Below are 26339 nucleotides of genomic sequence, written 5' to 3'. Positions count from 1 at the left end.
TGTGGGACGAGCTGGAGAGGGGGGGCTAATGAGGCCACAGGCCAGGGGAGAGTGAGTGGCTGGCGCAGCAGGGCTGGCGCTGCTCTCTGTCTGTCTCTCTCTCTCACACACACACGCAAGCGTGCGCTCATGCACGCTCGCACGCGGCAGAATACGAGACCATAACAAGGCACGCTTCACAAACATGCGGCTCAGCATTAAAGAAGCTGGTAAAGAAAGCAGAGTCCGACAGATCAAGGTGGAGTGGGGGAGGGGGGAGTCTAGAGCTTCATATTGTATTTACAGGACACGCTGCTGCACATGCACGCGGGAATAGATGAAATAGTCAACACAGCTATACTGCATATACAGCGCTGGAATAATTACGAGACCGCTGCAAAATGATCAGTTCCTCTGGTATTACTATTTATAGGCATATATTTGAGATTTTTAAAAAAATAAAACCCGAAAACAATACGAATATATGAACTGACAAAATATCATTAGCACGATAAAACACGCTCCGAAAAGGGATCGCGCTAATTTATCATCGGATCTTTCTGCTGCGTAATGAATTACCATGCAGTGCTTTTTATGTGATGAATTTGCAGAAGACCGAAAACAGAATGCATGATAGCCCTGTCCTGCAGTGGCCTTACGCTACATACAATTTGCACATTTTTGAGTTTTCCCTGCTACGACCCCCCCCCCCCCCCCCCCCCAAGCCCCCCTTACACACACACACACACACAACCCAACCCAACCCCTACCCTCTCGGACTCATTAGTTAATTAGCGAGTAATGTGCGAGTTGAGTCATGTGTCTCCGAGCAGAGAAAGCTCTACACTGTGCAGTGGTACTCCAGCACCAGGGAAAACGCTGACCTATGCCAATTTTACAGTCCATTTCAAAGGCTTATATAAATCATTTCAGATTAGCGAATTAACAACATTAAAATTATGCAATTTGCAAATGACATTTTCAGGTTAATGACACTTTATAGACCACATAAAGACAGACCACTGTGCCTGTGACACGGGACGCTGGGACGCGGAGAATATGGATGTGATGGGGCAATGGTGTTTCCATATGTCAGCCACACAAAGCCCGAAAGACCCATCACCCAAGCAGTCCTTAGAGAAACCGCGGATACGGTTGTTTGGTTCCCATGCTGAAGCAGATGCTATGGTGGCTGCTTTGAAGAGCAGGTGAAGTCGCTCTTTTGACTCGCTCTTCCCGTCACGGCAGCGGCGAGCAGTGTGGGAGCAGACGGACTTTAACCGGAGGAAAAAGGTGTTTGAGGAGGGCTGTCTTATTCCTGCGAGTCTGCTGGCCCGCGTCCACGCGTCCCCTTGCCCGGGGTTTGAACCGCAGCCAGTGGCAACTCTCAGACGCGCACAGCACTTTTCTGCTGCATAATCCCCGAGTAAAGCGATACAGCGCCACGTCTTGTGCCTTTGAAAGCAGGTTGAGTTTGCACTCGGTTCTTTAAGGTGATCCACGCATTCTTGACAGCACATTAACTGGTAGGTAAATCATAGCCTTAGAAATCCAGGTTGGGTGTGATAACATAGCGACCAGCCAGTTATGGTAAGTGGTTAACTCATTATAACGCTACAGGGGAACCAATGTATTATAGGTCCATAGTGGGAAACGGACGAGGTATGGACAAGAACCGCTGAAAGCTATAGTGGGATTTGTTTGGGCTCAAAGGCCTGCCAGTCCAGCTACATTTGTCAAAGCCAGGGCTAAGCACGCTTTCTGTATGCATGCTTAAAAAGGAGAAATTTGAGGACCACATACCCGCATGAATAAATAAGGCAACGCTTGTAAGGTTCTTTTTTTCCCCAGCACCCCCTGAACAGGGTATAAGTCAAATTCTGAGCAGGTAAACACGCTGAATAATTCATTTCTTTGATTGCGATAGTCGAGGACGAACTGCGACGTTTCGGCTTTCCAAAAGTTAGGCTCGGATGCGCCCGTCACGGGGCAGGAAAGGGGACGCGCAGCAGGGCCGCGCGGCTCACGCGGCTCCCCTGAAGCAGGTCGCCCCCAAACGCCCGTTTAACGCACGAAATCCAATCGAAGCTTCCAACAGCCATTAGGGGAGCTGCAGAGGTTTTTCCCACCTGATGCAGATGATCAGTGGGCGTCTCCTAGGCAGACATCTTGACTCGAGACAAAAACGTGATCAATAATTCCGCTCGGCGCATGCAGTAAGGTCGCCCGCTCCGCGAGGCCCCGACGAGCCACGGCGGTCTGGCTTATAGCACAATCCGCCAGGTTCTCACCTACTGCTCGCACAATCGGGCAATACCTTGTCACCTCCGGTTAAATTATTAATGGAACTGGGAGTCAGGGAGTCATTTCTAGGTCACCGTGGTGCACAAATGCACTTAAGCTGTCATCTGAAGTCTTGAGGTGCGACGCACTTGGCCGGAGAATCCCGTGCATGCGGATGCCGTGTTCACATGACATTTTTACAGCCGCATGAAAGACAAACGGTGCTACAGAGGCTTTGGGCGGCTGGACACTTGACACGACCATAGGGTGAAGATGCTAAACAAACTAAATACTCTACACGGAGGCTGATAACACAAGACAGTGGTTTCGAAGATCTAGAGAACAGTGGCAAGAAAGGAAAATACAGTCTTGTGGCATTTTATATCAAAGTTGGAATACAGAAAACCCAGATAGCATTTTTTATTCAATCACATAAAGAGGCAGCAATCATGGAATTCATGAGGTTATGACCTAGTTAGTAGTTCAGGTCCCTAACATCCCTAGGGGGAAGCATAAAATAATCAAATGACAAGAAGGATATTAAAAAGCACTCAAACGAAAAACATTTACCTATGCTGTTCTTCACTGAAATACCTTGTTCTTTTAGGAAAAAAGTGAAACCAAGGACAATAAAATGTAGTCCACAAATTTATGCAAGTTAAGCATGCCACATACGTACGCCTGGTGTTAACCTTTCCTGACAACAGTCTTCCTTCCCAGTAAAACAGCTGAACAGCTTCTCACAAACCTGAACAGAGGGGGGGGGGGGGAGATCGTTCACATTTCTGAGTACAGAATGTGCTTTATTGTGAGGAGATGCATGGCATGCAATACTCAAGACAGTATGTGGGTATCCATGTATGTGGCACAGGCCGGGAGTACTGAAGCTGCTGGTCTAGGCTTTCCATTTGGCATGTCCAGTGTAATCGCCACTTCTACTGTCAAAACATTTTTCAGAGTCAGGAGAGTCGCATCTTCTTCTTGTAATTGAGTCCCTTGTATCAGACTGCAGCTGGCACCCCCTACAGGCAGGTGCTGGTGGTAGGGGCGTTGCCCTGGGTCGGGGTCCACGTCACTGCCTGCAGGTGTCGTGGAAGGCCTCGAGGGTGCGGAAGTCCCTCCAGGTGGGCGGAAGTCCGTCCTGCAGGAACCTGCCGCAGCGCTGACACGGAGTCTGGAAAAGCTTGATGTAACTCCTCAGCCATGTCTGCAGGAGAGCAGGAAACATCACACAGAACTGATTAAACACACTATACATGTGTGTATACATGTCACAGTCCTACACACCAAGCCCTCTGTGAAATAATTGCCCAGCAAAATTCCAGTATGTAGGCTGACAGATTAAGATCACTCGACCAAGTCATTTTACTATACATACAGCATTCTGGCTTGTTGAATGTCAAGATGACGAATTGCTAGGGTAAAGTGTTATTATGTAAATGGAGTTCCCCAGGTATTATTTAATGAAATGAAAATGACAGGCTAATGAGAGGGTAGGATCCTAGCAGAGCTGCTTATGTGACACACACAGATTAAAGTCTCATGGACCGTAAACGCAAAAGGAGCCCAGCTTGGCTACTAACACATGTAAGTCAAAGGCTGATCCCAGAACAGCACTCTCTACTCACAGCGTCCCGCCAGACACACACACTTACACATGACTGCCTGGCCTCATTGCACTGGCGTAAACCATATGAGCACAGCACGAGGCCCGTGGCCCTGGGGCCCATGCACGCGCGCGTGCACGCACACACACACACACACACACACACACACACACACACACACACACACACACACACACAGAGAGAGAGACATGCGCTCCATCGATCCAGGGCAGGTGTGGCATGGCCCTTCACCCGCCCATCCCGTCTCCACCTCCCTGGGGCCCAGCGAGAGTTCACCTGCCCCAGTCAGCAACCTGTGTTTGGCTCAGGCTTCCCCAGGGGCCCTGTGCATAGTCGTCCTGCTCACTGACCTAAATACACCCTGCCAGGCACACCACAGCCTGTTAGGCAAGGGAGTGGCATTTGCAGCCGTTCTGAATAAGTATACTTGAATTCTAATATTAGCTGTTGGCACTTATTGCAAATCCAGCAGTTATTGCAGAATATGTACAGAACTTCCTGTGTGATTAGTGGAGGCTGGAAAAACGGAGCGGGCCGCTCGAGGTCCAACACATCCACTGCAGAACCGGGCGGAAACCTTCCCCGCCCGTGTTCCCGCCGCGAGCCCGCTCATTCCGCTCTGCTCAACACCTGGGGTGTTTAACCCTTCATGAGCTGAATCCAGAAGGGTAAAACAGGGCACACACAAAAAGCGTGCAGCGAATGAGGCCGAGAAACAAACCAGTGTTAAACTGGGACAGGTCTTCAACCCCGCTGAAAATATTTGCCAAAAGCCCAACCAAACCCCCTCTCCACCTCCCCCACTGAGCAGCGGAGCCTCCGTCCAGAGTCCACCGACATCCAACTCACCGGCGCCATCGACAGGCTAAAGGATGGTTCCCGCCCTGGCTGGCACGCTCTGTTGAGCACGGGCATCGGGAAGAGAGAACCCGCAGCGTCACGCGATCGGAAGACCTCACCATTGATTGAAGGGGGTGGGGGTTTTGGGGGGGGGGGTGTAATCAATCGCTCCTGTCCTCATTCCTCCCAGCAGCCCACTGAGGACTATTTAAAGCCAAACCCGACACGACGCCCGGTGTCATGTACACAAACACACAGACGATCTTCTTCAGATCCAGCCCTTACAACAGAACAGGCCGCTCGGAACACTGCCTCTGTCAGCCACACGGCTATCAGCTTATGTTTCTTATCTATAAAAAATAAGGTCACTCTGATTTACAGTGTTGGATTTCTATGTAGATGTGCAATAAAAACCTATTAAGACTCATTCAGAAATGATAAAATTACCTTTACACAGAACAGCACAGTGTAATAGACAAAGGAAACCTACAGGGGGCACCACGTGGGCAGGAGGGCAGAGCTTAACGATGAGCACGGTGCCGCTGTAATCAGAAAGATGCCAGGGAAGAGCTCACCATGAAGGAACGCACCACCACGTCGGGCATCTGGGGGAGCTGGTAGTGCAGCAGGGCCGTGGTGGCGTGGTCAGTCACCTGGGTGAGGAACCCCAGGGGCAGGAACCCAGGGCAAAGGGGCAGAAGCAAAGAAACACACTTTCAATGCATCAGGGACATTCATGTAATCCAAGACAGTGTCGCACTTTTTTCGGGATCAGATTTGGAGGCAATTTTACACTGAAGCTATTTGGAAGCATGTATTTCACAAAAAACGGAAAAAATAACCAGAACAAACAACAACAATAAAACCCCCACCAATGGGGAATTAAAAAATATGAACAGTGAAGTTCATTTAAAGCATCACTGATGAATCATCAAAACAGACAGTGTGAGTTCTGAAAGGCCTGGTGTCCGACTTCATCCATGCAGGAGAAGTGGCTGGACTTCACCCTTTCAAAAATGAAACCTCACATTAGAAGAGTATATATTTATATATAAAGCTCATCTAAAGCTTGGGGCAGATAGACAGACAATCTGATTAAACGTTAAGGTCATTTTCAATCCCTCTCTCCTACACCCAGATTAAAATGATAAATTAATTTCTCAAAAATCTCACCATCTCCTCACTACTTTCTCCAAAGTCTCATCTCCCTGCGCTAACGTTACTGTTGCCGGGGACTACGAGGGAGCAGATCTTTAGCACTTTCACTCGCCTGTCGTCATCCGCCCGGGGAGGGGCCAGAGCCAGGGAGGACGGCCACTATAACCAGGCCGGTTTTGTTCTCAGTGGCATTACATCATGTACTGCGTGGGTCTATACTCGAAGGCAACCGTTCCAGTGATCACCAAACTCTCTGGAAGGCATTCGCGTATGTGGGTGTGTGTGTGTGTGAGAGAGAGGGAGACAGGGAGAGAGAGAATGTGTGTTTGGGTGAATGAGTGCGTTTGTTAGAGAGTGAGTGTGTGAGTGAGCATGTGAATGAGTGAGTGTAAATGAGTGAGGGTGTGAGTGGTTGTGTGTGTATGTGTTTGTGAATCTGTGAGAGCATGTGTGCAAGTGTGTGTGTAAGCATCTGAATGAGTATGACTGAGCATGTGTGTCTGAGAGTCTGTATGAGTGTGAGCTTGTGTGTAAGAAAGTGAGTGTGTGTATGAGTGTGATTGAGTGTGTGTGTGTGTCTAAGTGAGTGCGTTTGTTAGAGTGAGTGTGTGAGTGAGTGCATGAGTGAGTGTAAATGAGTGAGGGTGTGAGTGTGTATGTGTTTGTGAATCTGTGTGTGTAAATAAGAGCATGTGTGCAAGTGTGAGAGTGAGTGTGTAAGCATCTGAATGAGTATGATTGAGCGTGTGTCTGAGTGTCTGTATGAGTGTGTGTGTAAGAAAGTGAGTGTGTATGAGTGTGTGTGTGTGTGAGTGAGTGCGAGTGTCCGAGTGTGATTGAGTATTTGTGTGTGTGTAAGGGAGTGTGTGTCTAAGTGAGTGAATGAGTGCGTTTGTTAGAGAGTGAGTGTGTGTGAGTGAGTGCATGACTGAGTGTAAATGCGTGAGGGTGTGAGTGGGTGTGTGTGGGTGTGTGTGTGTGTGAGTGTGTCCCCCTCCTTCCTCCTCTCTTACTCCGGATGATTTTATCACCTTCTTTGAGGAGGTTGCAGCAATCCTCCAGTCCTTTTCCCCTGTTCCCACCCCTCCAATCAACATGCATTCCCCAACATCCAACTCTCTGACTTCTTTTTCTCCTCTCTCCTCAGACAAAATTCTTCAAGTCCTGACTTCCAGCAATCCGACTACATGTCCGCTAGATCCAATTCCTTCTGCTCTGTTCCAGACAATCGCAAGAGATCTGCTTACTTTCATCTCTGTCATCATCAGTAACTCCTTATCTTCTGGATACGTGCCTACTGCATTCAAAACTGCCAGGGTGGTACCAATCCTCAAGAAGGCCACACTTGACATCTCCAGCGTTACCAACTACAGGCCGGTATCACTTCTCTATTTCCTCTCAAAAGCCCTCGAACGAGCAGTTTATAATCAATTGTCTCTTTTTCTCACCCAGAACCAGCTGCATGATCCCAATCAGTCTGGCTACAAACCGGCACATTCTACAGAAACGGCCCTCATAGCAGTGACAGAAAAACTTCATGCTGCTAAAGCTGCCAAACAGTCATCTGTTTTGATTCTTCTAGACCTTTCAGCAGCCTTTGACACAGTGAACCACAACATTCTTCTCTCTGTTCTTTCCAGGATTGGTGTGACTGGCTCTGCTTGGAGATGGTTTCAGTCCTATCTGGAGGGACGGTCCTATCAGGTGACATGGAGAGAATCCACATGCAAACCGTGTAGACTCTCCACTGGAGTTCTACAGGGCTCAGTATTGGGCCCCTTCTCTTCTCTTTGTATACTTGTTCTCTTGGTGATGTAATATCTTCTCATGGATTCTCCTACCACTGCTATGCCGATGACACTCAATTATTTCTTTCTTTTCCACCCTCTGACATTCAGGTCTCCAGACGTATCTCGGCATGCTTGACATGTCATCGCGTCATGGATGACAGCCCACCACTTGAAGCTCAACCCCAGTAAAACTGAGCTTCTGTAAATCTCAGGAACTCCCAACCCTTATCAGGACCTCACTGTTTTCTTTGAGAACTCCCTGGTATCACCATCCGAAGCCTGGGCATAACTTTGGACAACCAGTTGTCGTTCTCAACTCATGTTTCTAATCTAACCCGGTCTTGCAGATTCCTCCTTTGTAACATATGAAGGATTCGGCCCTTTCTTTCGCAGGAAGCTACCCAGGTGCTTGTGCAGTCTCTTGTGATCTCAAAGCTAGACTACTGCAACTCGCTACTTGCTGGTCTTCCTCTAAGAGCCATCAAACCTCTACAACTTGTCCAGAATGCAGCAGCACGACTGGTCTTCAACCTTCTGAAGTTCACACGTTACTCCACTGCTGCGCTCCCTTCATTGGCTCCCTGTAGCTGCGCGTATCAGATTTAAAACCTTGATGCTTGCCTACAAAGCTAAAAATGGACCAGCCCCTTCATATATGAGGTCAATGGCCAAAGCCCGATCCATACCTTGAGTACATCGAACCTCAAGTACGGCTCGGCTTGAAATACCTTGCTTCAGGTCTCATTGACAACAAGCATGGAGACTATTTTCTGTCCTGGCTCCAAGATGGTAGAATGAACTCCCACTTGCTGTCTGGACATCAGAGTCCCTTGCAGTCTTCAAACGCAGACTGAAGACCCATCTATTTGCAGAATATTTAAAGGACAACTGACACTGCTCCCTTATTGACTGACTAATTTAGTACTTATTGTAGGGCACTGTTTTTTAACAAACTCTAGCACTTATTGTTTATAGCATTTCATTGTTTAAGATAGACCTTATGTATTTTGCACTTCTAGGTATCAGCATTCATCCCTGCATTCTACAGTATTCTAGTTCATTGGTATGTTTGATTCTAACCTACTATACTGTACTAGGATATATTCTATGAGTAAATGACAAAGCACTTTTGTAAGTCGCTCTGGATAAGAGCGTCTGCTAAATGCCATAAATGTAAATGTGTTTGTGAATCTGTGTGTGTGTGTGCGCGTGTGTGTGTGTAAATGAGAGCATGTGTGCAAGTGTGAGAGAGCGAGTGTGTAAGCATCTGAATGAGTATGATTGAGCGTCTGTATCAGTGTGCTTGAGCTTTTGTGTGTGCGTGTGTGTATAAGAAAGTGAGTGTGTGCATGAGTGAGTGTGTGTATATGTGAGTGAGTGTGAATGTATCTGAGTGAGTGTGTTTGAGTGTGATTGAGCAGTTTGTGAATCTGTGCGATTGTGTAAATGAGAGCATGTGTGCAAGTGAGAGTGAGTGTGTAAGCATCTGAGTGAGTGAGTATGATTGTGCGTTTGTGCGAGTGTCCGAGTGAGTGTCTGTATATATGTGTGTGTGTGTGTGTGTGTGTGTGTAGTCAGAGCTGTAGCGATGGGCTGACTGAGCGGGTGTGCAACACTCCCAGGCTGGACTGACAGCAGGGAGGAGAAGCTGAGAGGTTCCTGCCTTCGTCCCTGTTTCAGACAGCCCTGTTTGAGCTAGCGCTCGCAGAGGGGCGCAGGGGAATGGAGGAGTAAACAGGGCGCGCCTTTCATCAGCTCGTCCAGATGTGAGCCGTAACCGCTCTTCCCGACAAAACCAGCCCCGTGTCTCCCCAAAGCTGCCATGTCGCTCCGTCTGCGCGTCTCCCTCCATCCATCTCTCTCTTGCCCTCTCATCTCCCACGTGAGCTGGAGTCACTCCTGCTCCGGCAATTCATTGCAGGCCCGCTCTCCCTTCCTCTCGCTCTTCGTGGAAGGTGGGAGCGCTACGGCGGGTCGGGCAGCTCCATCTGCCCGGAGGCTGCCAGCTCTTTAATTCTGGTCTAATGAGATTCTGGGAGGAAGGCAGATAAAAGTAGGAGAGCAGAACACTCAACCCAGTTGTTTTGGGGGCGGAGCCGAACAGAGAACTGAGGTTTGCAGCGAAACGAAATGAAAAACACAAAAGACAAATGATGTGTGAGGGATAAAAGCAAGGCTGGGCATGGGCGAGTCCGGGAGGAACGTGACGACCATCGGGATGAGAGGGGGAGATCTAATTAGGGCCGACTGTACGAGTCCACAGATGACTGATTAAAGCACTTCACGCCAGCACGCTAGTCAAACTGCGTCAGGAGGGTTTGCCTGGATAAATCTTCTCCTCGTAGCCGCAAACTCACCCTGTCCTTCCTGACGAGGCGCCGATCGCAGCTGACTTAAAGCGTTAGGGCGTCCTCGCCGGGTTCTTTCTGCTAATGACCATGGTTACTCTGAAGTGCGGATTAGCGCAGCACCTCCACCCAACGCTGAATTTTTGTCCTTGTATAAAATATTAAAAGATGCATAATTAAGATTCATGCACAGACTCACCTTTTGAAACACTTGGTAGTTGGACTTTGACCAAATATCCAGCTGAAAGGACAAAAGAAGAGAAACATGAATTCAGTTTTCTGTCCGCAAATGTGTTTGTGTATCGCGCAAAGGCACGCAGAGGTTTGGTTTGAAAACGCAGATTCTGAAGTGAACAACAAATACATCCTCTGACAGAACGCCCCTGCACAGCCGCGGTGCCCGGAGCCGACTGGTTTGGATCTGGTTCTCCCCCAAGTCCCTTTTTCATCTCCTGTACCCACTTGTGAAAGTTTGTTCTTTCCACCATTAGGGGGCTTCTACCTGTTGCCCTGGATCCAGGACCAGTCACCGCTCCCCTGGATCCAGATACAGACACTGCTACCCTGGATCCTGGTCCAGGAACTGACATGGAGGAAGCATCATGCAGAGACCAGGTCAAGCGAGGTCTAGCAAATCCATAGTCTCCAGGTGTCCGAGGACTCACCCACTATTCCCCGCTCCAGCGAGGCTACGAGACCCATCGGAAAGCAGCAGCAATGGGAACGAAACCACTTTCTCATGTTTCACCACGCAAAAGATCAACGGGACTGTGGAAGCATCGGGCAGTTAGGGGTGCTAGAAAATCAACATGAGCGGGTGGTAGAATGGCTCATGACACTGGCGTTTTAAGGGAGGAGGAAAAAAAGAAAAATTAAACTTATGTTTTTCTAGAGAAGATCTCTAGAATGTAATCACGACTGTATTTTGGCAGTGACCTGTTTATAGCCTTATATTCATGATAAATACCAGAAAATCGAACCGACCAGTTCTCACAAGAAAGCCCAAACATTTCCATATTAAATACTTATAAGGGCCCACATGTCTACTGGCTGGGTTTCCTGAGAAGAGCTCTGACGTCTTGGCACTGGCTGGGTTTCCTGAGAAGAGCTGGGATGTCTTAGCACTGGCTGGGTTTCCTGAGAAGAGCTGGGATGTCTCTCTAGTGTCGGACAGCCAAGCCCGGCTGTGCGGCTGCAAAAGAAAGGCCCCTTGCTAATCAGCCTGCTATGTGAAGGTCATCAGAACAGTTTCAAAGGCGATAACAAATCAAAATGTTCCCCCGAATCTAATATCAAACAGGGCCCGGTATCAGCGTTTATTAAAGAAATCAGATCCCATCTCCCCACTGTCCCCTAGCCCACTCCGACACACTGACGCCCTTTGAAGTATAAAGAATGCCGGATCGCAAATTACCCAAGAGACTCCCGAGATAGCCTTTGAAGCCCCACTTTGATAGTGTATTTTCTTTCTCCTAACTCCCTCTCTCACTCACTCATCCATTCACCCCGTCTCTCCCGCGCCCCTCTCTCCAGGAGTCCTGCGCGGAGGAATAATGGCCTGCGTGGTAGAACCTGATCCGTGGGCTTAAAGGGGCAAAAAGTGGGAGGTGTTGACAGAAGCCAACCGATGCAGCCAGGACTCCTTTAACATCCCGCTCCCTGGGCTGAGGTCACCTCCCAGTCACCTGCCGCCTTGCGTCGAGGTGCGGGATTAGGGGCTCCTCGAAAGGCCTACGAGTCCGTGAACACAGACGTCGGAATAAAGCGGCGCGCTGTTACTTTAAGACCAGGCCTGCTCGAGGAAGAGATCGCCTCAAAGATCGCTGTCTGGGGCAGCTTCAGCGGGACAGGGAAGGTTGGCGCTTTTTAAAGAAAATTCTGACAGAGCGGTCTTTATTTGTTTACTGTTTACGCAGACAGTCAATTAATCGGGTTTAAAAAAAAAAAAAAAAAAAGCAACTGTGTGTGAGAGTTCAAATGTGCAGTGAAGCTATTAAATTGATGTGAACACCAGCCGGCACAAAGGCACAATCTAACACTAGTCCTAGGATTGAGTCTCTGGCAAGTCCACACAGCTGTCCAGGGAGTAGCAGCCATCTGAAAGATGGACAGAAAAGCAAAGCATAGCCACCTTAATCAGAAGAAAACCCCAGTCCACACGGGCACTGCCTATTAAACACTCGCCGTTAAACGCTGGCTACTAGCATGAGAGACCTGCTACACAGCCAGCTCAAAGGCGTCAAACACACGGATTATAATCCAAAACACCAAATGAATTTATAATGTTTTAAATTAAAATCGCATTGTGGGCTGTAAACTGAAAGATCGTGCATTAAAATCAGAGAGATCAATGTCTGTTATTGAACTAGGCAACATAGGGCAATAAAACCGGGCCCATTTTAAGGTTCTGCCAACGTTCATTAGCAAGCTACAAAAACTGATGTAAGCATGTCTCTTTAGAAAAGAATAAGTTAAAATACAAGTATGTTTGGGGGATTCATGAAATGTGTGTTTCATATGTGATACAAGCTCAATTTGTGCATTCAGAACATGTTTTAGATAAAGGCCGTTTAAATCAACACAGTTTAGAGTAATTGGTGACGTGTAGTTGATTATTATTTAACTGCTGTTTTAATTCTGCCCACTGGACTGGGTGTGATGTGGCCAGTTAGTGAAACTGAGTTTGACACGGTAAGTGTGGTAGTGGCTGCTCAGTGGCTAAGCTACTTGACCTGTAATCGGATGTTTACCAGTTCAAGCTCCTCCACTGCCAAGTTGCCACTGTTGGGTCCCTGAGCAAGACCCTTAACCCTCAAATTCTAAAGTTGTACTCAGTCATAATTGAAAGTCCATTTGGATAAAAGTGTCAGATAAATTTAATTGTAATAAATGTATAATAAAAGTAAATACTTTATCTGGTTGAAAAACACAAATCTACAGGGCAAATTCTGTATCTATACGTTCAGAACTCAAAAGCTAACATTACTGAACCGTTAGCTATGATACTTTTAACAACAGCTAATTAACCGTCTAACTGGCCAGATCAATCACGTTAGTAAATTGTCCCAATGTAAATCCCAAATCTAGATTCCTTCCTGGCTTCTCCGTCCCCTGCAGCCAGACACTTCAGGCAGGATACACTGGGACACTGCTGTTCTCTTCCACCCCGTGCTTTCACTAGCCATGCTGTTTTGGGATTATGTGGAAATATTTGCGAAAATCAAGCATTTCAAGGTATCTCAGGAAACCGAGTACCAACGTGTAAATAAAGGCCTTCCTCCTCCTCCTCCTCCTCCTCCCAGTCTTGCGCTAATAAGCACAACATGCATACATAATGACCATCTGAGTCAAGGCAATTAGCATGCATACACTGGCCCGGCTAAATAAGATCCACGAATTAGGCTGTGTGGCACATAAAATGCTGGAACAAACTGAATTATAATCTTCTGGGCAAAAAGGTTTTTTCTTTTTCTTTTGTATGTGTTGGTCTCCTAAAACCCATTCTAACATTAGAACCATTGTGTAAAATGAAACATGTTCTCTAGAAGCTTCCAGAAAGCAGTGGCAGCCACATTAAGGTGTGGCGCGTGTCCTTCTGCTGTCAGTCCAAGCACTCGTAACCATTACTGCTGGGAGCAGGTGTGGTGGCCATGCAGCTTCTTGCACCGTCTGACAGAACAGCAGGGTCATGTGCACACAGGGTCTTGGCTTGGCAGAAGGGTCACGTGCCTCATGCTCACTGTCATAATTAACAACGATTAAGGTGCCGCATGGCTTTGATGGCTGCCCCGCATTAGTGTTACCATGGTGTGTTGAAACAGGAAGCAAGAGATTTGCACATCATCGTATTTAAAATGAAAGGAATGCCAACGTTGGACCTGTCACATGGTGGGGGGTAGTAGGAGGGGCGTGGCGTCTCACGTCCTTCATGTGTTATTCGGTGCAGGCAGAGAGTGTTGAGCACATCTGAATTATTAAAATAGCTGCATGGAGAGATGTGTCAATAGCCAAATTCCTGGAATTCATAAAGTTACTGAAGCTACAAGATCTAATGAGCATCCAAAGAACTCCAAAGAACACAGAAGGACAGTATGACCTTGTACCAAAAAAAAAGATCAGAGGAAAATGGGTTTGAGTGGGAATCGTTAAAGGAATACTTAAAAAGTTATAGAGGCCACTGCAGATTTTCAGCAGAGCACACAGGCTGTGAGAGCACAGGGCCAGTGTGCTCTAAGAGGGCGGGGCTAGTCTTGCCTGCTTCAGGGGAAGCCACTCCTATGGCCTGGTTTGACAGATCCAGAGGTGAATCTGGAACTGAACTACTCTGTTACTAACAAGTTTCCACTAAACAGCCCACACCTCTCATGGGCAAGGTTAACTGGGCCTTAAGGCCAGCTTCTCAGACCACAATTAGTCCTAGACTCGAAAAGGCTTTCAGTGGTGAATTGCCTGATTTCTGTAACAACAGCTTATTCTCTGTAATTCTAGATTTAATTCACATACATTAAGGGCATGTTTCCATGGAAACGTGCCCTGGATATATGTGAGGTTAATCTAGAATTAACATTAACATTTCTAAAGGCAAAGCAAAGCAGGTTTGTTTATATAGCACATTCTGTATACCAGGCAATTATAGGTGCTTTACAAATAAATAAAAAATAAATGAGTAATACAAGGTATAAAGTGCATGAAATCAAAGATGGACTATAGCAGTGGGATGGTCAAAAACAGTGTCTTTAAGACCAAGTTAGGTCATATAATTAGATTTTCCATCTGAAACTGAATATGGCCAAAGTCCACGCACTTTTGAGCAATTAATGCTACTTCTCCATGGTCAGTGTTCAGCCCTGGCATGACAAACGGAGGAGCGCCGCGTCAACGAGGTCAGCATGGATTGTGTCGCTTGAGCATTTCAGACATGCGTAGTGCTTGCAGAATGGCACTAAAATCAGGCTGCTCCTTACTATATGGCGAGTCCAGTCAGTAATCCTGATCTGCGGGCAGTGGGCAGCGTGACTCCCAGGTGCCATTTGTGGTTCTGCCCCCTTACCTTGCCGTCTTCCGAGTGCACGTTCTCGTGGTATCCCCTGACAATGGTGCGGTCAATGAACAGGCTCCTCATCACCACGATAGCTTTAAGCACCTTTCCCAGGGTCACCTGCACACACACACACACACACGAGAGAGAGTGGTGCTTAAAGAAGCTGGATGCTACAGATGGCTTCTAAAACAAGCCAGGCTACGAGGGTGCGTTGTTCGGATGCTGCTTTCTAGCCTTCGGCATTCTGCAAGGACACTTCAGATCCGCCCCTCCATCCTGCCGCACACCATTAAAACCAGGGGCAGTACCCAGTCAAGCCTTGAACGTTAAGCTGGGTTTAATCAGACTGAAACCTCAGTGCAACCCACTCGATCTGGGCAACTGCCTGCACCTCAGAGAAAGAAAGGGAGAGAGAGAGAGCGAGAGAGAGAGCGAGAGAGAGAGAGAGAGGGGCAGGAGGAGGAGATGAGATGGGTCTCAAACCCCTTCTCTCTTTATTTGTCAGAGCTGTTCAAACAGAGTGAGCCGGCTGCTGGAACAAAACACTGGCGCTTATCGTCAGAGTGCCGCTGTCTGAATTATTAACGCGGCAGGCCAGGCGGCAGGTGGGGTGGGTGGAGGCAGAGCAGCGGGACCAGGGCTCAGTCAAAGCCACCATTCACCAGCAAGTCTAGGGAGGCAGGGGAATGACCCCACCACTCGGTGTGAGGGGCGGGGGGGCAGCCAGCTGGGGGAGCTCCCGACAGGGGTCTGAAAAGGACGCGGACAATGAACAGCAGCGGGATAAAGTTCAGCGGGCAAAATCAAGAGTGTTACAGTGTGGCCAACACACACAATCTCCCTTTCTTTGTCTCTCACACACACACACACACACACACACACACACACCCCATTATATGCAGGCATGTTGCATGCCACACACATTTACATTTCCGGCATTTAGCAGACGCTCTTATCCAGAGCGACTTACAAAAGTGCTTTGTCATTTACTCATAGAATATATCCTAGTACAGTATAGTAGGTTAGAATTAAACATACCAATGAACTAGAATACTGTAGAATACAGGGATGAACACACACACACACACACACACACACACACACCCCTCCAAAAAAACATTTGAAAACAAATTTTTCCACAAATCCCAGTACTGTAATCAGATCTGAGCTATAAGAGCAATCTTCAGGTTTTAGCACGCTGGGATGAACTCTCCGAAGCGCAGATCCTTAACCAGACGAATCCTGAACCTTCGCCAACGTTCTGCCTGACGGACGAATTGGAAGTTGCTCAGAACAAACGACTGAGCACGGAGCACAGGCGGAGAAATGTGACGACGCTCCATGCACAAACTAATTATTAATGTTAATGTGGCTATTATGTTGAAGACTAAAATAGCCCAGAAAAATCATGTCACTGCGTCAGAGTGGCTAAGCTGGTGAAAACGCCACTGCAAGACTGGAGACCTGCATGGACCTGAGAGAATGATTTGGCCTCGATTCTGTGTTACACCGACGGATCCCCAGGAGTGACGGCTCGTTAGCGCGCAGTTTGGCCATCTGAACACACCTCGACACCGTGTTAGTGGTCACTCAGTAGTAAAATTAAAACCGCATCCATCGCAAATTGGTCAAAACAAACCCTGGTCAGACAGAGCAAATGTCTTCGTTTGAGAAAATTTCAAACTGTTGGAGTAAAAAAAAAAGAAGAAGAAAAAAACCAAAATGCTTAAAATAAAAAAAGAGGAACAGAGCATTACACTTCTAACCATGGTGATGACGAAAACATTTATTTACATAATGCTTTTATGCACATTTAGCTGCGACCTTTGCGGTTAAATGTGTTTTCCAGTTTGCCCAGTTGCCTGTCATCTGCAGCAGGGGTGTGCTTTACTGTCGCAGGGCCCTGGGCCCGCCCCTGAGCGCGAGGGTCGTCCTGCCAAAGGACACCGCCGGGGTGCAGTCATTAGCACCCCTGACCTGTTAACAAGGGCACGTGGCAGTGTGCACGTGCACCGCTCCAGGTCTCCACGGAAACGCGGGGGAATGAGAAGTCCTAGGAGGTGAGGGATCAAATCAGCAAAGAAGAAGAAGAAAGTCTAAAGAAGGCGGGGAGTGCGGGGCGTCCAGAGGCCGGGTCCGCTGGCCTCCCTGCTGCGAGGCCGGCTTTAATAAGACGTAGCAGCTGGGGCTCGGCCTCTGCCGTCTGCCAACCAGCCGCGCTGCTGCCCACGGCCTCCCGAGTCTGCCTGACGCAAAAGAGCAACCTCACTCCCCACAGCGCGGGGCGGGGATGCGCGAGACCCGCGCCCACGCCTGTGCTCACGGCCGCCCGGCGCCACGGGACTCGGCAGAACGAGTTATTTCGAGGCCGTATCGGTCGGGTCGCGTCTCGTCAAAGCGAGACGCGTGCAGCTTTCCTGGCACACAGCGAGGATCGATGGTTCCGGACGCTGACGGGAGGACGGCGTGCTTCTCCGCGTTAGCGCCGCCAGACGCTGCCGTGGGTCCCCAGGGGTCGGGATCTGCTTCCACGGGCTTCGGATTCACTGGCCGCTCCGCCGCAGCTGTCCGCCCGCGACGTGTCAGCGCGTATGGATTCTCCATCGATCCGCTCTTTAATGCATTCTAAAGAGAGCGACGGTCCCCGGAGCAGGACATCAAACGTCTTCCTGCCCTCTGAGCTGGCCGGGGTGCTCGCGTGCTTCACAGACGCGGTGCGGCTCCGCAGGCCGAGGTACCGCCCACCTCAAAAGTCAAAGTTCACATTGAGCATGGTCGTGGTGCTCGAGCTGACCTCACATCTCGACCTCGTGAGCTGAAGGGCATGGTAGAGCTCACAAAATAAAACCTAAATATTAAATAAACCAAATAAATGCTGTTACCCCAAGTTTCTCCCAGTGTTGGTCATCTCCAGTTCCACCCATTGCTAATTACTTAACCCATCATGCAACGCTGCCTTGCCAGGAGGTTGAAGACAAGCACGTGCCTTCCTCTGATACACGTGCAACCATCCACTGCATCTGTTCAAACCGGTGCGACATCACTGGATGGCTTGATGTGGTTGGAGGAGAGGGCCAACCACCAGCTCCGCCTACGCTGGCAAGCAGAAGACCGGATTGGTTAGTGCCATGTTGGGGGACGGCAGGGGAGGGAGAGGCCAATGACGCTCTCTTAGACTGCCCGCGAGGGAGAGGTCCGGAACCACCAGGGATCAACACAGCAGTCACGGAGCTTGTGCTTAAACCAGGACTTATCCCACTGAACTTCCCAGCTATTAACCTGCTGAAAACTCCGCTATTATAAAGCAGATTCAGATTGTAACCGATAGCCACTTAATCCACAAAGATTTCTTTTGAAAGAGAGCGGCTTGTTTGCGAGTTCTCGTTGTGAGGCTGTCTGAATCCGGGCTGTGTGCTGTCACTACACAACTCTCTGGGAATGCTAAGGCAGTTGGGGAGGTCGCGTAGGGTGTTTGAATTCTTGTTTTTTTTTTTTTTTTTCCGACTGCTCTCACATACCAGATCTTTTAACTCTGTCTTGTTGCTTCAGCACCAAAAGACTCCAACAAGAAATTGGCTTGTGCAAAACAAACAACAGCAAAACTATGGCCATCTGCTCGGAAATGCGATTGCACACACGCACACACGCACGCGCACACACACACGTGTAAACACACACGCGCACACACACACGCGCACACACGTGCACATACACGCGCACGCACGCACACGCACAGCCTCCTAGTATACATGATGGAAACGCACAAACACTCGCATGCTCACATGCACACACAGAGGCACCACGATTTTAAGGCTCTCATTCAAAGGTGCCAGGAGGCCGGCGCGTAAATGACGGCACTCTCGTTTCAGTGCCGCCGCTCAGAAGTGTTGCACGCCACTGCGTCACGCTCGAAACATTAGCCAAGGAGCGCGTGGTGAATAATGCAACAAAGGAGCCTCTCTGCACTGCTCTCCGCGGTCAAACGCCGCCAGAGCCGCGGCGAACGCAGACAGCGCCGTGCCACAGAAGACGGCTCCTCCCGGGCTGACATGAGGGAAGCAGAAGGAAGAAACCGGTGATGTAATCTAGGCAAACTTAATATACCTCCAGATTACATCATCAGATCTAACAGGGACAGGGATAAAACTCTTTCTTCATATGCGACGCGAAAGCACGGATTCTCGCGGCAGTGTTGTGACACTCCATGAACATGGCTTTCTAAAAAAAAAATAAAAATCAATAAATTAGCTTTAGAGTAAAACGTAAATAAGAAAAAACATTCTTTATTTGGTACCCCTTTCCACAAATTAAACAGTGCACTGAAGTGCTCTAAACAAAACAAATGTTGAAAACATCACGAGATGTTTGAAACCATAAGTTAGTTCCTCTAAGAGGCCTTGCTGGGGATCTGATGAGCTCTGTGCAGGGGCCTCAGACTTTTCATAAAGACAGTTGTAAAAATCCATCCACAGCAAGGAGACCACATTTGTGACTACAATCACCCAACAAAGCTTTAATGACGACACTGTGCTTCCAAAAAGCGCTAATTACAGAAACAGTCTCTCTCTAAAACACTTCTAACTACATCAGAACATCGCCACAGCCTTAAAATACAAAAAACAACAACAACAAAAAACATGCCGCCACACTACATAACTGTGCCGAAGCCATTAGCAAAGCATAAGCCCCCGTCGACCAAACCCGAATCCACCTCCACTCACTTCTGCACTGCCGGATTACGCTCTCAAATCTCCAGACTGCGTTTCGACAATCGTTCCTCCAAAAAAGCACGCACGCAGCACGGGGCCCCCCGCGCCGGAACAACTTATTAATGCCGGCGGCTGCTGCAGGTCCCTTTCTGCCTGCGTGTTCCTCCGGAGGCCGGGGAGGAGACTGCGAGGCTGGCGCGTGGCCAAGGCAGAGTGCAGGTTCACTGGGAGAGCTCAGGACCTGGGCGACCTGCGGTGGTTCATTAGTCCAGTGAAAGTGCACTCTCACTCGCAGGCCGGACGGAGAGCTGTGGCAGCAGATGGGGCTTTTTTGTGTGTTTTGGTTCTTTTTTTTTTTTTGGGGGGGGGGGGGGGGGGGGGGGATATTGGGGGGGGGCGTGCAGTGGCAGGAGGAAAATAAGAAGCCGTTCCTAAGCAACAAGTGAGCACCATCTCCCCCGGGGTTGGGCTGCGAAACAGGAAGCGGAAAGCGCCAGGCGGGAACGTGTCAAGTCGTCCTGCTCAGGCTGACCTGGCTCCAAGAGGGCGCGGTACAGACGCTCCCGTCGTGACTGAGGAGACTCTGAAATTTCACCAGTTCCTTCCGCTGGGCTGCTCTTCCGTGGGTAACGGCATTCCTTTCTCCGACCATTAGGATAAAGTTCCTGAATGAATGTTATCCACGATAACAACGACGTCAACAAAAGCACACACCTCCCAGCCAGTGGCTCCATGGCTGAGGATCACGTGTCTTCTTCAGAGAAGAGATGCAGCCCCAGCCTACCGGGACATTCCAACTACCCAGCGCTCTTCATCTGCTCACCTGACCTTTGAACCCTTCAGCCACTCACATGACCTTTGAACTCATCAACCACTCACTGACCTTCCAGCTCCTCCGCTACCCAGCTGTACTTTAAAATTTTCTGACCTTCAAGCTCCAAAGCCCATCCTTTTCTCCAGCCTGTCACGTGACCTCTGAGCTCCTCGGCCTCTGGGCCGGTCCATCTTTGAGCGATTCTGGCCTCTTTCTCTATAAACACCTCGTCGACGTTTCTGTTTGCCATTGTGGGGTGGCCGGGAAGCGCAGGGTGTGTCCCGCTGTCCTGCTCCTGCACGCTGCTGTTGTGATCTCTGCTGCTTCTCCACCGCTCCCCCTCAACCTCTGCAGCCGGCTCGCCGAGGTCATTCCGGACCTCGGGGTCAATAGAACGGGGCCAGAAGGCAGCCACCGGCCAGTCTCTCCAGAGCTTGGTGACCCTGAAGAGGGTGAGACGCTTCTAATGCAAATCAATAGAGAGCCAAGGTGACTTTAAGATAAAATTAATAAGACAGGACACACACAGAAAGAGAGAGAGAGAGAGAGAGAGCGCGATCGAGCGAGCAAGAGAGACATAGTGGGCAGGACAAAGTGGAAGAGATAACAGAGTGATAAGGTAATAAAGCTGCAGACATGTAGTGTAAAACACGGACGTGTTTCAGTAATGACGGTTTCCCTAAACAAGCTCTTTTAGTGCCGCGCTATGGTTTGTTTCGGCGCAAGTGGGAGGCGTCACGTCGGATGTGCCGACAGTGCCAGACGAGTGGCAGGACCCGCTCAGTATCAGCGCATTAACCAGCTCCGTGTCACATCTAAAAATACAGCGCCGCACTCGTAAGGAGGGAGATCGGCGCACGCCCACGGGGTAGGGGAGGGCGGAGCCGACGGTGTCAATGAGCCCGGGGGGAGGGGTGAGGAGGATGGAGAGAGGAGGGAGGGGGAGACGTTTGTCACTCTCATTAGCGACCACTAATTATGGCCAACCGGTAGCGGCGCACACACCCAGGACCCACCCCTTCCCTTTGCCCTCAATCTCATGGCCTAGTTAACGATGCAGGCCACGCCCCTCCGAGATTCAGCCATGCTGGGAGTGAGTCGTCACCGCGCGGACCGTTGCCGTGGCCCGTCGGACACGGGAGCTGCGCGTCTCTGTATCTGGCGTTCCTCCTGCCATGCGGTCCGCTAGGAATTGGTGGATTATGTTTGTTACAACCTGATTTTGGAGTCATTATTCTTCCCGGAGTTGATCTCGGTTATAGTAACTGCAGGCCTATTTTATTGTAAAGCATAAATCAAAGACGTTTACGGCTATTTGCGCGTAATTCTGCTCTATAAAAAGCTGCCTGATTGGGCCTTTAAATAAAGCACAATGTGACTTTGATGGCATCGCTCTCTTCTGGAAGAAGGGAGATTGGGAATTCATTTTTTCGAATCAAAGCTCTCTCTCACTCATACACACACACACACACTTGTGTGCGAGAATCCCCGCGCCGCGTTACGTGGAAGCGCTCGCGCTCACGGTGGCGGGTCACTGGCAGCAGACGCGGTCCCGTGGCCACCGCTGTTTTCCCGCCTCCACACCACATTCCACCTAGCACCAGACAACACGCAAAAAGCGTTGAGTTGAGGGGAACCGTGGGAAACTGCTAGCAACAAGCTACCAGCAAATGGCCACCTTCCAAAGAAATCTTGTGCCAAATACACAAGTTAGATGAAAAAGTTTTTGTTCCGAGAGCAACCTACAAGTTAGTGGAATAAAAGTCTCAGAGGCCATACAGTTTGTTATCTAGCACGGAGTGGGCTTTTTTTTTTTTTGCTTGTTTTGTACAGCTGGGGTTAGGTTTTACGTGTTATCTGCCGTTTTGATTGGAGTTATTGGATGACTGGGGAAAGGTGTCGCGGCAGCACGCGTCTAGCACAGCACTCAGTCCCCTCACCAGAGCGGCGGAGCAGAGTTCAAAGCAGCAGAGGGAGGCGGGACGGACCACGGCAGCCCGAGAGAGAGAGAGAGAGAGAGAGAGAGAGAGAGAGAGAGAGAGAGAGAGAGAGAGAGAGCGAGAGAGAGAGAGAGAGAGAGAGAGAGAGAGAGAGAGAGAGAGAGAGAGAGAGAGAATAAGAGTGAAATTGTGACTGAGAGAGAAAGTGAGTGCGTTTGTGAGCGAGAGTGAGAGAGAAAGTGAGAATGAGTGCGTGAGAGAGTGAACCTCTACACACCGTTTCAGATTCCTTTACCAGAGTAATATAAAAAATCTTACAATTCTGATTGAAAGTGATTTCATTAAAAAGAAATACAAGGATGGATTGTCTCAAATGTTTCTATACTCCTTGAAAAAAACAACAACAACAACAACAACAGATAAAAAGGCCCGAGCAAAACAAAATAGAGCGCCTGACACTTTGATGGATGCGGTGTACTTTCCAGGGCTGATTAAAGCGTTAGCACTTCTGCTTGGACAAAACTCCATCGGAAGCAGAGCTGGCCGGGTCCCGCGCCGGGTCTCTCACTTTGCTGTGTTCACACTGGGTTCCCTGTACTGGGGCTGATTCTTCCAGTCGCAAGGTGTCGTCTGTACCGACGTGACCCTTTTCCCTTCCGACGAGCGCACTCGGGTGATCAAAGGGAAGCTGCGGCTCCCGCAGTCCGCAGAGACGCCGGACCGCCAGAGCGCTCGGGCTGAGATGAGTGCTGGCCATCGGCTCGGGAAGGTGAGGATTATGTTCACTTTAATACGCTAATTAGGAGGGCACAAGGCGATGTGCAGGAACTGAAGAAGAAGAAAAAACAAAAGGTGGGGAGGAAAAGTTCAAAGCTTATTGGTAATGAACTGTAGAATGGCGTCTCGGTTTGGGGGGCTGACGGTTGGAGGGTAGCGGCTGAGGTGGCCACCCTGCCAATTGGACCATCTGGCAGTGTGTGCCCCGTGGGCGAGAACCAGCGTGGGTGCGCGGCTGGGGAAGGGGGCAGTTGTAGTCTTCCCATCACTGCAGCCAAGAGCTCTTCCCTGCTATTGCTCCCTTTTCTCTCTCTCTCGCACTCTCTCATCTCTCTGCCAGAAAACATGATTTCTGCGGAGGAAGACAGATCGCACGAAGGGAGATAGTTGAAGCGGTGAGGGCCACTGGGCGGAGCGTCTTGCCCGGCAACATTAAATTAAAGCTGCCCGGCCATGTCAGACGTGACCGATTAGCCGCACAGTACGGACGGCGCAAAAACGCGGCGATGACGGGAGGCGCGGCAGCGGCCGGACCGGCGCATCCGCTCTCCAGAGAACACACCACCGGACGTCGCACAGGAGCAAGGCGAACCATGATAGGTTTGAAACTGAGGCAGCGCATCCCTCTCTGTCTTGGGGGCGTAAAACTCAAGCTTAGCCTTTGCGGCAGAAAGACCTGTAGAAGTCAGACGCCTGCAGCACCGGTGCGCTCCCTCCAGGCCGTTTACAAGGACAGCCGGAGGACGTCGCATCTGACAGAGAGACCACCGAAATAAGGACATCCTGGAGTACACTCTCAACTCCTCATAGTACTGTGCAAACCCCTAAGCATTCAGGACAAAATAACCCACAGTATATCCTGCACATTACAGGGCACCAGCAGACTTAGTTCAGCAGTTCTTCACTGTTTCTTAAACCTTTCCAAGACTTTCCAGATTTTTTCCCCCACATTCCAGTTTGTTTTCAGCCTGTTTGGAAAGGCCATTAACTGTGCCATGGAAAGGAAAATCTCAAATGCGACAAGAATTAAGAAGCAGAGAAACATTTAGACATTGTGCTTTTTCAAAATCTGAAATTAATTTAGAATCAGAATCTTGGCATCCTAATTCTTAGACTCTTGAGCCTGTATTAGTGACAGAAGATTTTTCTTTCAGGTCTGAAAGAGAGTACCTTTAAATTCCATAAGTTCCAAGAGCCATTTGTAATAGGGCAGGAGAGATTTCCTCATGGAGGACGCATTTCCCACAGGTGACATTCCTGCGGTATCTCGTACTCACCAGAAGCACAGCCGACGTTCCGTTGGGCCGGAAGAGCTCGATGGACAGGTCAGGGAACATGCGGCCAATCCTAGAGATCACGTCGTCTACATACCTGAGGCGAGAGGGGACAAAACCCGATTCTCACATTCCGCAAACACGCTCGGGATTCACACACAACTGAAAGGGTCGCGGCTACCGCGCCGTTAACAAGTCAATCACGTAACGAAACAATATTGAAGAAGTTGTGTATTTCTTTGAATTCGATGTTATCGACGTGTTTGTTCCCCGGGTCTTGGCCTGAATCTACACTGATCTATAGCCTGCGCCTTTGACTAATTCTCACTTTACAATTTAGCAGCTTTCAGAAGCAACCATTGATTCGTGTCGATGTTGGACAGACGATGTTAAACAGACCTGCTTCACAGCTTCCCTCTTTCGGGGCATTAAAAGAAAACAACTAACAGAAGGACCACACACACACACACACACACACAATGTGTAATATTTTCGGGCAGAATGACGATGCTCCTTAATGCTGAGGGCAACGAGCAGGAATCGTTAGCATATGCTAAAAAGGCGTCCGCCATTGGTTAGCAGGGCGGCAGACTACGGTAAATCCTCTCTGGACGCCTGCCTCCACCTTCCCTGTTTAGAGGTGAATGAGCATTTAAAAAGCCTGCCAGGGCTCCGGGACCTGCTCGTTAGACATTAAGACGCTCGGAGGTGTGCGGCTCCGGCCCCGAGCCGTCCCCCCGGGGTCGGCGCAGCCGCTGCCAACAAGCGCAGCCCTGAATGTATCGGCGGGTCAATGCTAATAAGGGTTTAATGAAAATCTCCTTTGCCATCAGCTATCAATAGACTTGAGGGACTGGGCCTCCACACAAAAGGGGAAAAAATAATTCATTAAAGAAGTGGCTGAGAGGAGCTGGCCAGGCTTGGGGCGGGGGGAGTGTAAGAAGTCGTTTGAAAGTTACAGGGCTAAATATGCTCTCTCTGTGCTCATTATAAATGACTGTCAGTCCAGTATACATGAGTGTGTGTACACAGAGACACGCACGCACGCACACACACACACACACACACACACACACACACACACACACACACACACACACACACACACACACACACACACACACTCACAGGCGGTGTAGAATATGAACGTGACAGGAGAAAGCGAGGTTGCTGATTGGTGATTCGGTGTGTAAATTCTGTATTTTTTTGTCCAGCCTCCAATGGAAACATCAAAAGCAAGCAGAACAAGTCCAACAGAACGTCCCTCAAAATGTCCCACCACTTGTGGACGAGCTCCCTGGGACAGGTGCTCAGCTCTTTAGCTTAAGAGCAGGAATGCAATCTCGGGCCAGTGAACACTGAGGATAGTTGTTATAGCTCACCCTTCTGTCCTACAGTGTTTACCTTTATAGAGTAAGCAGGCGAAAACAGTACGTAGTTTTTGACACTTGTCAGAAGAAAAAAAGAAAACTAAATTTGATACTAAAAAATGTCATGAGACGTAGTTTAATTTTGTAATAAAAATCATAAATGTCATCTCACACTGCTTCAGGGATGAGGGGCAACACACAGACCCAAACCTACATGTGCATCCAGGCTTTCAAACTCAGCCGAGTAATTAATATTCTGATATGGCATTGGCAGTTTATTGGCAGTGGAAGAGCTTAAAGGTAATCGAATGAGGTGTGCAATTACATCTCAATCGGCCACCCGGAGGGGGGCCAGGCAGTAACAAGACGAGGCAGGTTTTAATATCCC

General features: G+C 49.2%; 1 protein-coding gene across 1 annotated transcript in view; it reads right to left on the bottom strand.

Moving 5' to 3' along the window:
* Positions 1-2665: 2665 nt before the first annotated feature.
* med27 (mediator complex subunit 27) overlaps positions 2666-26339 on the bottom strand; it is a 44599-nt gene continuing 20925 nt past the window's right edge. Inside the window, exons 4-8 of the mRNA XM_027010009.2 lie at positions 24585-24678; positions 15077-15184; positions 10226-10267; positions 5306-5383; positions 2666-3469 (exon numbers count right to left, since the gene is read on the bottom strand). Of these exons, the coding sequence (XP_026865810.1) occupies positions 3335-3469; positions 5306-5383; positions 10226-10267; positions 15077-15184; positions 24585-24678 (457 nt within the window). The 3' untranslated portion in view covers positions 2666-3334. The remainder of the gene's footprint in view (positions 3470-5305; positions 5384-10225; positions 10268-15076; positions 15185-24584; positions 24679-26339) is intronic.

The sequence above is a fragment of the Electrophorus electricus genome, chromosome 23, assembly GCF_013358815.1.
Source record: "Electrophorus electricus isolate fEleEle1 chromosome 23, fEleEle1.pri, whole genome shotgun sequence".
Lineage (NCBI taxonomy): Eukaryota > Metazoa > Chordata > Actinopteri > Gymnotiformes > Gymnotidae > Electrophorus > Electrophorus electricus.
The sequence above is the reverse complement of the archived record's forward strand: the minus strand, read 5'-3'. Positions and strand labels throughout refer to the sequence as shown.